Source organism: Scyliorhinus torazame, chromosome 10 (genome assembly GCF_047496885.1).
Source record: "Scyliorhinus torazame isolate Kashiwa2021f chromosome 10, sScyTor2.1, whole genome shotgun sequence".
In the NCBI taxonomy this organism is placed as follows: domain Eukaryota; kingdom Metazoa; phylum Chordata; class Chondrichthyes; order Carcharhiniformes; family Scyliorhinidae; genus Scyliorhinus; species Scyliorhinus torazame.
The window spans coordinates 187,269,291-187,282,040 of record NC_092716.1 but is presented as its reverse complement, the minus strand read 5'-3'; the positions used below and the strand labels follow the sequence as shown (position 1 = coordinate 187,282,040).

The window sequence follows — 12,750 nt, the reverse complement described above, 5'->3', positions numbered from 1 at the left end:
ATGGAATAAATATTTGTGGGGTCTTGATGTGCACAAATTGACTGCTGCATTTCTCTACCTCATAACAGTGATAATACATCATAAAGTAGGTAATTTAGCTGTCAGATCTTTTGGGATGCACAGAGGACGTGAAAGATGCTCAATGAAAGTTAGTCCTTTCTTACTGTTCCTGCTCCATGATCCCATCAGAATAACCAAGGAACTCAGAAGCAAATTACAGCCCCGCATTAAAATATCCATTGTGTGCATGTGTTCAACCCTACGCCATAAGACCATAAGATATAGGGGCAGAATTAGGCCATTCAGCCCATCGAGTCTGCTCCGTCATTTGATCATGGCTGATATGTTTCTCATCCCCATTCTCTTGCCTTCTCCCCGTAACCCCTGATCTCTTTATTAATCAAGAACCTATCCATCTATGCCTTACTTCACTTTGTTTCTCTAAGCAGGTTTGGGCTGAAGCGGCTGATATCTCCCAGAGACTTCCATCTGACATTGTGTGGAGAGAGCAGCACAGATTCCAGAGTGGACCACAATGTACCACAGCGCTTTGCAAATCAAATGGACAGGTAAAGGAGAGAGAGGAGTGGACCCCAGATAACTTGTGCTGAAATGGCCTGGGGCACTCAAACCTCTCTAAATGCTGCCTGATGCGATGCATCAGGTGTAAATGAGCAGCCACCTCGTCTCTCACAGTCAGAGATCAAATCTGCAAATCCTGCTCTTACACTGGCTGTTAGCCCCAATTACAATTTCCAGGTACAAATGAATGGTCCCAGTCTCCTCACCTCAGTTCAAGGTTTATGTTTAAAGAGAAAGTAAATTGGCTCTTTGTTGTTTGATATATTCTATTGTATTCTATTCTATATTGAGGGAGTGCAGACAAATCCATCTCACTGTGTTAAACCAATATTTTATACAAACTGTGTGGGGTTTTCCCCGTGTCTGCGTGGGCTTCCTCCGGGTGCTCCAGTTTTCTGCCCCAAGTCCCGAAAATCGTGCTTGTTAGGTGAATTGGACATTCTAAATTCTCCCACTGTGTACCCGAACAGATTCGGGAGTGTGGCGACGAGGGGATTTTCACATTAACTTCATTGCAGTGTTAATGTAAGCCTACATGTGACACTAATAAAGATTATTATTATTAAACCAGTGATGTTTCCACTTGTGGGAAACCAGAACTAAGGGCTATAATATAAGATAGTTTTATTAATGAACTCTCTTTGCCAGAGAGTGGTGAGAATGTGAAACTCGCTACCACAGGGAGTGGTTGAGGTGAATACTAGATGCATTTAAGGGGAAGTTAGATGAGGCCGAGGGGGAAATGAATAGAAGGATATGCTGCTCGGGTGAGATGAAAAGGTTGGGAGGAGGTTTGTGTGGAGCATAAACACTGGAATGGACTATAATCCATTTCTGTGAAGTCAAAACTTGCCCCTCAGTTCTGTAAGAGAAAGGAAAAATTCATAGGACAGAATACAATCCACTTCAGATGTGGATGAGTGGAGTAAAATCTGCTACAGTCACTCCGTCAGGCTACTGTTTGATTCAATAATGAGTGGGTGGTGCACTCCAGGTCATAAAAGATTGAGGCCCACTTGTTGGAGCGACCCAGCGATTACCTCAATGACCTGAAGTAATATCCCAAAGATGCGACACTGTCCTATAATGCACAGATGTACGACAAGAACTGGATTGTGAAAGACATGCAAATCTGCGAAAGTTGAATGTTAATGACTTATTGCTATCTATTCTGGTTCTCTCCAGACCATTGCTTGGTACATCCCCTCGCACAGATTCTCGGCTGCGGCTAACTCCTTTGATGTGAAAGATGATGCCTCAGACGAATGTGTCCCTGTGCCCCTGAACAAACAGCAGACATCTCCAGCAGGGTCCCCACAGGAACAGTGTATGAAGGAAGAAGGTTGGGCTCCCAGTCCTGAAATAATGATTCAGCCTGATGCTCAGATAAACAGTTGGACAGACTTTGTGCCGGTACAGAAAAGGTAACACACAATTGCGTCAAGGACACAACTGGCCCTGTAGCTAGAATTCAACAGTCAGTTAGATGCTGTGGATCCGTGCAATTGTAATGGTTTCCATTGTTTGGGTTTTGTAAATGCAATCCTGTACTGTGTGGCTAACAGATTTGCCCTAGCCATCTGAGTGTGGAGCAGACATCTTAAAATCAGTTCAATAAAAGCCTTTCACGGAATACATACTAAAGTACAGCTTGTCCTTCAACTTGCTGCACCCACCACAATAGAGTTTACAGCACAGAAGCAGCCCATTACCTCATTGTACATGCTGGCTAGTAGCTATAATAATCCCACAGTCCAACTCTCTCCCTATAGTCCTGCATCAATCCCAAACTAATCCCACTGCCCTGCTCCCCGTCATAGTCCTGTATCAATCCCAAACTAATTCCACTTCCCAAATTTGTGGAAGCTCATAGTTTAACCTTTGGAGTCCAGATATCATTCTGGTATATGTGGGCTGAACTTGCTCCAAAGCCTATATATCCTTGTGAGGTGCAATGCCCAGAAATAGTGGCCTGGCCATGGCCAAATACAACACCGTTTTAAACTACTGAAGAGACTGAATAATAATGAGCTGATAATTATTAATGACCATCCTCTTATGTCTTATCCTAGGGGAAGTATCTCTGCTCTTCTTTCCTCAAAAGGCGCACGTCGCCAGTCCAACACTTCCAGCCTCACAGAACACAGCAGTTTGTGGTCTCACAGCATGGGAGAGACAGACATTTTCTCCTATCTACAATCCAGTCTTATATCTCTGCCATCAGATTCGTTACCAGGTAAGTTTGTTCATGCGTAACCCTCTCGGCAACTCTGGTTCCACTCTGTGTGTTTTTCTTGTGTTCCATGCCCCTTTTCTCAAGGATCTCCAGCAGACTGGTGTTGCAGGTTCCAGGTAGGGCACACTTTGTGCAGATAGTACTGTGTTAGTTCAGGTGTTCTGCTGCATAAATTCCATCCAGCTCCACCCCAATTTTGTAGCTGGAATTCTCCCGCTGTTGCGATTCAATTTTCTCGCTGGCAGCGCACCCCCATCAGTGGGTTTCCCGGCGGTTTGGGGTGGTTACAATGGGAAATCCCATTGACAATCGGCGGGAGGCTAGAATCCCGTAGCCAGGGAGCGGCATGGCTGATGCAGCGGAGAATCCTGCCCTGTGTGTCAGCTGTGTGAGTGTGGACCGGGCATAGTGGATAGCAGCCCTATCTCCATCTGGACATAGTGGGCTCAAAGTCCCACTCCAAGGCTGGAATTTTCCAGCCCTCCACGCTGTCAGGATCTTCTGGTCCGAGACTTCAATTGTTTACCGGCCTTGCAAGAAGGAAACCGCCGCAGGGGAGATGATGGAAATGGTCCCAAAGTATTTTACAGCTTTAAGTACCTTGAAGTGCAGTCGTTTATGTAATGTGGAAACTGAAAGCTTCTATAAACAGCAGTGAGATCATGACCGATATTCTCTTTTGAGTGATGTTCATTGAAGGATAAATATAGCCTGGGACGCTGGCAAGAACTCTCCTGCTTTTCAAATGGTGGCTGTGGGACCTTTAAGTCCATCTGAGAGGGCAGGTGAAGCTTTGTTTAATGTTTCATCTCAAAGGCCTCGGACAGTGCAGCATTCCCTCTGTACTTTACTGGGGTGGGACTTGAATCTCTGACCTTCTGATTCCCAGAGGTGAGAATGTGACCCACTGAGCCACAGTCAACACGTCGTGTTTTACCAAATAAGACAACGGTAAATGAGATTGTTCTTGACAACTTGGTGTGAAACCCTCTGTCTGCCCCTCATTTCCAGGTTTAGTTACTCCTGATTCCTCCAGTCCGCAGTCTCCAATTCAGATGTCCAGACGATCGAGTGATGCTGAGGGGTTACATTTAACCGTAAGTGACCAAATGTATAAGCTGAAAGGTACGAATCACAATTGGCGCTATGCTAACATACACGCCACATCAAAGGTTGGCACCTTCTGACCCACAGCTTCTGAAATAGCTGGTGACTCAGAAACATCCCTGAGAACAAGACGTGTAAAAACATGCAGTTACAGTCCATGTGCGACAGGACATGGCCTTGTACCTCCAGTTTGGGTGGACCAGGACACCTGAAGACATGCGCCTGGCTGCTTTCATTTTTCTCCTCTGCCTCATCCCTCCCCCTCCAAGTACTGCTCTTACTCTCTCAATGCTTCCTCATCTCTTTCCCTCAGTAAAGAGTGGGTCGGATGTCCCCCTTCTCTCCTGTACCTCGCTGTGCTTGCCCCAAACGGTGAGAAAACCCAGTGCAGATTTCCTGCCTCCACAATGTGAATCATAGAATCACAGGAGGCTATTCAGCAAGTCATGCCCATGCTGGCTCTTTGAATGAACTATCCAATTGGTCCCACCCGCCCTGCTCTTTCCACAGAGCCTGTAAATGTTTCCTTTTCAAGTTTGCATGCTTTCATAAACCTCTGCTTTCATTGATCCACCTCCTACTACCCTGCCACCTGAGCTTCTCCAGATTCCCTCTCCCAGTATCTGGCAGCAGACATGGGCGGCGGCCAGGGGGTGCTGGGGAAGGGGGGGGGGGGGATCTAGGACTGCATCTGAACCTATAGGAGTATAATGAACTTTATCTTTCTGCTCCTGGACGTTTGCTAAGCCACAGTGAGGCCTGGCAGACCAGAGCTGATCCAAGTACAGTACCTGCTCCTTTGATGGTGGTCCAATTTCCCAGAGGTATCCAATTTATACCCAGCCACATTCTAGCATTCAAGTACTGAGGGAGTGCAGCACCGTCACAGGGCAGTAGTGAGGTAGTGCAACACTGTCACAGGGTCAGAACCTGCAGCACTGTCAGGGTGTCAGGACTGAAAGAGTGAAACACTGTCAGAGGGCCAGTACTGAGGAAGTGCTGTACTGTCAGAGGGTCAGTACTGAGGGAGTGCTGCACTGTCAGAGGGTCAGTACTGAGGGGGTGCTGCACTGTCAGAGGGTCAGTACTGAGGGAGTGCTGCACTGTCAGAGGGTCAGTACTGAAGGAGTGCTGTACTGTCAGAGGGTCAGGACTGAGGGAGAGCTGCACCGTCAGTGGGTCAGTACTGAGGGAGTGCTCACTGTCAGAGGGTCAATACCGAGCGAGTGCTGCACTGTCAGAGGGTCAGTACTAAGGGAGTGCTGCACTGTCAGAGGGACAGTACTCAGGGAGTGCTGCACTGTCAGAGGGACAGTACTGAGGGAGTGCTGCACTGTCAGAGGGTCAGTACTGAGGGAGTGCTGCACTGTCAGAGGGTCAGTACTGAGGGAGTGCAGCACTGTCAGAGGGTCAGTACTGAGGGAGTGCTGCACTGTCAGAGGGTCAGTACTGAGGGAGCGCTGCACTGTCAGAGGGTCAGTACTGAGGGAGTGCTGCACTGTCAGAGGGTCAGTACTAAGGGAGTGCTGCACTGTCAGAGGGACAGTACTGAGGGAGTGCTGCACTGTCAGAGGGACAGTACTGAGGGAGTGCTGCACTGTCAGAGGGACAGTACTGAGGGAGTGCTGCACTGTCAGAGGGACAGTACTGAGGGAGTGCTGCACTGTCAGAGGGACAGTACTGAGGGAGTGCTGCACTGTCAGAGGGACAGTACTGAGGGAGTGCTGCACTGTCAGAGGAACAGTACTGAGGGAGTGCTGCACTGCCAGAGGGACAGTACTGAGGGAGTACAGCACTGTTCCAAGCTCAGTACTGAACCATGCAGCACTGTCAGTGTGTCAGTACTGAAGGAGTGAAACAGTGTCACAGGGTCAGTACTGAACTTTGCAGCACTGACATAGGGTGAGTACCTCAAGGTTGCAGTTGACTTGCTTCCACTCTGGGGAGGTGGGTTCTGTGGTGGATGAACAGTCGAATCAACTTACAGTGCAGAAGGAGGCCATTCGGCCCATCGAGTCTGTGCCTGCTCCTGGAAAGAGCACCGTACCCAAGGTCAACACCTCCACCCTAGCCCCATAATCCAGTAACCCCACCCAACACTAAGGGCAAATTTGGACACTAAGGGCAATGTATCATGGCCAATCCACCTAACCTGCACATCTTTGGACTGTGGGAGGAAACTGGAGCACCCGGAGGAAACCCACGCACACACTGGGAGGATGTGCAGACTCCGCACAGACAGTGACCCAAGCCGGAATCGAACCTGGGACCCTGGAGCTGTGAAGCAATTGTGCTATCCACAATGCTACCATGCTGAATCCTGAATCCGCAGAACCTGCCACAGGTTTGGCAGGTTGTGCTGGATGAGGTGGGTAGGTGGAACATTCTGGATTCTGTGCTCTCTTTCCTCTGATTACGCTTGGTCTCAGCGTGCTCCACCCTGTGACACTCGATGCGATTGGCACCTTCGCGGATGCTTTTTCTCCAGCTTGCGTGTTCTAAGGTGAGGGATTCCCACATGTCGATGGGGATGTCGCATTTATTTAGGGATTTATTTCGGGAAGCTTTCAGAGTGCCCTTGTAGCCTCCTCGTAATTACTTGCCATTGCAGAGCTCGGAGTAGAGCACTTGCTTCAGGAGTCTTTTGTTGGGCGTGTGGACAAAGTGGCCCGCCCATCGCAGCTGGCTGAGCATGACCTGTGCCTCGATCCTGGAGATATTGACCTGGGAGAGGACACTCACATTTACGTTAACCCTGCCAGTGGATTTGCAGGATTTTGTGGAGGCAGTTTTGATGATATCTCTCCAAGGATTTGAGGTTTCTGCTGAACATTGTCCATATTTGTGATGCATACAGGAGGGTGGGACCATGGCTGCTCTGTAGGCCATGAGCTTGGTTCTGGGTATGAGGTCTCGGTCTTCGAACACTCTGTTCCTCAGGCTTCCAAAGTCTGTCCTGGCACATTGGAGTCGATGCTGAATTTCACTGTCAACGTCTGCCCGTCAAGGGGAGGCTCCACAGGTATGGGAAATGCTCCACATTGCCCAGGGGCTCACCGTGGATCTTGATAGTCGGGGGGCAGTTTTGTGTGGCAGGAGTGGGCTGGTACAGAACCTTTGTTTTCTGGATATTTAGTCTGAGGCCCATTCTCTCATAGGCCTCGGTGATTGCGTCGATGATGGTTTGTAGCTCGGCCTCTGAGTTTGCACGCACACAGGCGCCGTCTACGTACTGCAGCTCAATGGGGTGGTCTTGGTTCTGGCCAGGAGGCCTAGAGGTTGAACAGTTTCCCATTTGTCCGGTAGGTTAGCTCCATTCCAGCGGGGAGTTTCAGGGTGATGGGGTGGAGTGTTGCTGCAAGGAAGATAGAGAAGAGCGTTGGGGCGATGATGCAGCCCTGTTTGACCACAGTGTACACACATATTGTGTCTTTGGTCGTTCCGTTGGTGAGGATCATGGCTTGCATTTCAAGGTAGAGTAGGCAGAGAATGGTGACAAATTTCTGCGGGCAGCCGAATCTGAGGAGGATACTGAACAATCCCTCACAGTTAACAGAGTCGAAGGCATGCCTGAGATCAAAGGTCATGTACAGAGGTTGATGCTACTCCCTGCACCTTTCCTGCATTTGTCGCAAACTGAAGATCATGTCCATTGAGGCTCTTGATGGGCGAAAGCTGCACTGAGACTCAGGGACGAGCTCTTCAGCCACTGGGAGGAGGCGGTTGAGGAGGATTTTTGCGACAACCTCTCCCGTGGCAGAGAGTAATTGTGACAGTCGAGCAACTTCTGTGGGGTCATAGGGTTAGTACTGAAGGAGTGGAACACTGCCAAAGGGTCAATACTGAGGGAGTGCTGCACTGTCATAGGGTCAGTACTGAGGGAGTGCCGCACTGTCAGAGGGTCAGTACTGAGGGAGTGCTGCACTGCCAGAGGGTCAGTACTGAGGGAGTGCTGCACTATCAGAGGGTCAGTACTGCGAGAGTGCAGCACTGTCATAGGGTCAGTATTGAGGGAATGCTGCACTGTCAGAGGGTCAGTACTGAGAGAGTGCAGCACTGTCATAGGGTCAGTACTGAGGGAATGCTGCACTGTCAGAGGGTCAGGATTGAGGGAGTGCTGCACCGTTAGATTGTCAGTACTGAGGGAGTGCTGCACTGTCAGAGGCTCAGTACTGAGGGAGCGCTGCACTGTCACAGGATCAGTACTGAGGGAGCGTTGCACTGTCAGAGGGTCAGTACTGAGGGAGTGCTGCACTGTCAGAGGGTCAGTACTGAGGGTGTGCTACACTGTCTGAGTGTTAGTACTGTGGGAGTGCTGCACTGTCAGAGGGTCAGTACTGAGGGAGTGCTGCACTGTCAGTGGGTCAGTACTGAGGGAGTGCTGCAGTGTCAGAGAGTCTGCACTGAAGGAGTGCTGCACTGTCAGAGGAAGAAAGGTTAATACTGAAGCAGTGTGGCACTTAGGATCAGAACTGAGGAAATGTGGCACTATTGGGTGCCGTCTAATGGATGAGTCATTAAACCCAATAACTTTCTGGATTTGTTTCTGTTCGAACAGGTTGCTCCATCACGACTAGATAAGGCTCGCTTACTGACTGGGCGGGTCACTCCAAGGAACACACGGGCAAAATATGGACTTCGATTTATGAGCTACCCACTCTTCACAATGGACACGCACGTTACAAGGAGATAGGGAAATGTCGTAGAGACAGATCACTGAGATTGTGAACAAGGGAGATCACAGAAAACCTAAGGAGGCTTTTCAAACCTGTTCCACAATTCAATTAGTTCAGAACTGATTTTTGCCTTAACCCCGTCCAGCTGTCTTAGCTTCGCAACCTTTTGTATGCTTTCTAGCAAAACATCTACTATCGCCTTTGCTTTTTGATGGGAGACAGTTCCATGATTCCACCTCCCTTTGCATGCAGAATTGTTTCCTAACTTCTTTCCTGATGTCCTGGCTCTGATTTGCAGGTCACGTCCCCTTGTTCTGGACTCTCCCATCAGCAGAAGATGTATCCCTCTATCTACCCTATCAACTGCTTTCAAAATGATCAAACACTTCAGTCAAGTTACCCCGTAACTTTCTACATTCCAGAACCCAGTTGAAAATGTCATGGGAGTGTCCCTTTAAGAAATGTTTTGTCTTATCAAATGGCTTCAGTGATGTCATTGTGTGGGTGGAGCTGGGCTGTGGCTTTGGGTTTTGCTTTCGTTTTTGAACTGGGAGCTGTTGTGTGGCTCTAAGATTTTTTCTTTTGTTTTCACTTTTGGCTGCTGTATTCAGACAAGTGTCTTGGAGTCTCTCTCTCTGCATTTTTAAAATTGTTTCCAGATTACATGATAACTTGAAAAGAAATAACTGCTTTCTGGAAGGAATTCAAACCTGATGTTTTGAAAAGGAAACAAGAGTGTATACCAGGTCTTGGGTGCTGTGTGCTGGGCCACACCTTTGAAAAGGGGTTTCTGGTTTATGGGATCTTGTTACTAAATTGGAACAGTTTAAAGGGGGAAATTTATTAAGGATTATACATAGAGTACTGTAGCTGTGTGGGGTATTAATGTTGGTAGTTGATAAAAATACTTACTGTGTGTGTTTACAAAAATGTTAACTAAATTCATAGAATAAACGTTGTTTTTGATTAAAAGTAGTCAAGGCATCTGTTGAATAACACCTGAAAGGCAGGCCAGAGTGCTCCCCGTAACCAAAATGAATACACAGTTGTAGGCCAGGTGAACTCCATGATATACTTTGGAGTTTTCTACACCCTGACCCACAACAAAATCAGCGAGGAAGTGGGTCTGGGCAATGCAGTCTGGTCTAGCAGTGTCGCCCATGTAGTAAATGGACCATTGGAAAGAAGGAGGGCATTTTACTTAAGAAAATGGGAAGTGGGCACCACGATGGGACAAGGGTAAACTTGCTCAGGCCTGTAATAGTAGCTTTTTCGCAACTTGTTAATATGTCAGAACATTCAAGAATCCTTGAAATTCCTGAAAAGACCTAAAGACTGCTTTTCAAGCTAAATATTATTTTTCGTACCAATTCTGAGGAAGTGGGTCTTGCTGGCAAGGCCAGCATGGGTGCTCACACCTAGTTGTCCTGTGAAAGGGTGGGAGTGTGTGGGGCCTCCTCTTGAACCAGTCTGTGTGGCCAAGGTGTTCCCAGGAATTACTTCACCACTTAGCTTTAAACATTTCAGGACAGGGCGGCATGGTGGCTCAGCGGTTAGCACTGCTACCTCAGGGCGCCGAGGACCCGGGTTCGATCCCGGCCCCGGGTCACTGTCCGTGCAGAGTTTGCACATTCTCCCCGTGTCTGTGTGGGTATCATCCCCACAACCCAAAAGATGTGTCAGGTATCTGAATTGGCCACGTTAAATTGTCCCTCAATTGGGGAAAAAAAAGGAATCGGATACTCTTTTAAGAAGAAACCATTTTAGGACAGACTGAGGCATCCATCGGATCGATTCAGCAGCTGTTCTGGGGCTAGCACTGGCGCCACGTGGAACACAATCGATTCCAATGAAAAAGGGTGCAGGATTCGCCAGGTCCGTGATTGACACTTGGGAGGCTGACATATACACATTACAATTCCCACACACACTCATCCCTGCCAACAAGATGGCACTGATTGTACTGGAGTGCACCCATACAGCTGATGGGTCGGCTGGGGCCAGAGGGGACCTGCGGGGGCTGGCCCGGGGGGGACACCTATACGACCCGTGGGCTGTTAGCAGTGTGTACAGCTGCATGGCTACCTTGCCGACTGAGCAATGGTGTTCTGTGCCTGTCCACCTCGACCCTACAGCCCTCTTTCTGCCCTCCCTCCTCCAGCCCTGGCAGAAGATCCCGGCCAGCGTTGCTCCTCAGTGACTGAGATATGCTCTGGAATGCCTCGGCAGTGCCCACCTGCACATGGGACACGCTTGGCGATTTCGACCTGCATCTGGGACACGTCCCCCAGCGAGTGGGATATGATGTCGAACTCCTGGGGGCAGCATTGTGGCACAGTGGTTAGCATTGCTGCCTACGGCGCTGAGGACCCGGGTTTGAAACCCGGCCCTGGGTCACTGACTGTGTGGAGTGTGCAAGTTCTCCCCGTGTCTGCGTGGGTTTCACCCCCACAACCCAACGATGTGCACGTTAGGTGGATTGGCCATGCTAAATTGCCCCTTAATTGGAAAAAATAATTGGGTCCTCTTTATTTAAAAAAAAATGATGTTGTTCCTCAGCCACGGCCATCACTGACCGAGCCATGCCTTGGACAACACCACCCATGCCGCTGAGGTCGTGCTCCAAGCCCACCTTTGCAACATTGGCCTCGGTGCCACGCATTGGCAGCGCCAACTCCTGCGCATGTAGCCATTGGGACTCCTTCAATCGGCTATGCACTTGTTCGAGTGTCGCTGACATCCCCTCCTGTATCTCTTGGCCATGTGCTAGCTTATGCATCAGCTCCAGGATAACCTTATTATTGTCATCTGACTAGGACACACCTGCGTCCTGGGATCCAGCAAACCTCCGATTGGGCAGCATAATCAAAGACCCCCCTCCCACCCGGGTTAATCTCACTTTCTACCTCTTCCATCGAGCAGGAAGTACAAAAGTCTGTGAACACACACTACTAGGTTCAAGAACAGTTTCCCCCCCGCTTTACCAGACTCCTGAATGACCCCCTTATGAACTGGACTGAACTCTTCAGACATCTTTTCTACAGAGTAGTACTACATACGTATGCATCACCCGAAGCCTGTGCCCATGTATTTACAGTGTGTATTTATGTATGCCTTATGTTTTTTTATCATGTATGGAATGATCTGTCTGGATTGTAGGCAGAACAATACTTTTCACTGTATCTTGGTACACATTGCCAATAAATCAAATCGAGTCCAATCTAAATGAGATGAAAACAGCTTCCACATCTTTCTCATCAAATCTTGGCAATGCTTGAATAAAGTTAAACATATCCCTACTAAATCTTTGACTGGGAAATATTTATTCTTCCTCAAGACTATCCTCAGCTTCTGCCTTTAACTCCAACATTTTCCATTGATGTTCTCCTTACAGTTCCAATCTCTGAAGTTAAATCCCACTCTCTTTTTCCTTATCCCTTTTTTCCTTTGCTAATGTTTCCATTTCTACCTCAAGGTTTCCAGCTTTCCATTTCCTTTTGAAAAGCCTTCTCTTTTTCTTTTTCTGCCCACTTTCCTCTTCTTCTGCCATTGCCAATTTCTCCTTTTCTTTTATTTGCAATTGTTTCATTTGTAATTGAATTCTATCTAATTCCAATGATTCAGGCTGTGTCTCTGGCAAATTCAAATGTTGAGCTATGGCTTGTATTATCTCTACCTTCCTCACTCCTTTAGATAACTTCAGCTTCTCCACAAAAACAAAAGTTTTGTTTTAGTCTCCCTTTGTAAACCCATACCAAGTAATCTCTTCCAACCCGAGGAAAGGTTTTGCAACTGAAAGAGCCATCTCCAGCCACTCCCTATTTAAACTTCAAAGCCTGAAAGAATGAAAGCGTTCCACACAAACCCACTGTCTTTAAGTTCAATAAACCAACATTTAATTATATTTAAGATCCAGGACGAGCCCCCAATTTTGTTACAATCCCAGACCAGACCCCAACATTTTAATTTATTTTGTAAGGTTCTACAGAAAGGATACTTTGCTCCAGGAGTGATTGCACGAAGAAATAGGGATTTGGTATTTTGAAACAAAACTTTATTATTAATACAATATTAAAATCTTTGGCATCACGCCCAAAAATAGCTTATCATTGCCCCCTTACACAATACTAGTCAAAACAGTGAATACAA

At 48.0% G+C, this 12,750-nt stretch overlaps 1 protein-coding gene across 1 annotated transcript in view; it reads left to right on the top strand.

Annotated features, from left to right (window-relative positions):
* The window catches only part of LOC140430277 (lamin-A-like), a 61,745-nt gene extending 49,853 nt beyond the window's left edge, over positions 1-11,892 (top strand). Inside the window, exons 13-17 of the mRNA XM_072517698.1 lie at positions 450-569; positions 1,768-2,006; positions 2,655-2,818; positions 3,830-3,915; positions 8,484-11,892. Of these exons, the coding sequence (XP_072373799.1) occupies positions 450-569; positions 1,768-2,006; positions 2,655-2,818; positions 3,830-3,915; positions 8,484-8,618 (744 nt within the window). The 3' untranslated portion in view covers positions 8,619-11,892. The remainder of the gene's footprint in view (positions 1-449; positions 570-1,767; positions 2,007-2,654; positions 2,819-3,829; positions 3,916-8,483) is intronic.
* The last annotated feature ends 858 nt before the right edge of the window (positions 11,893-12,750 follow it).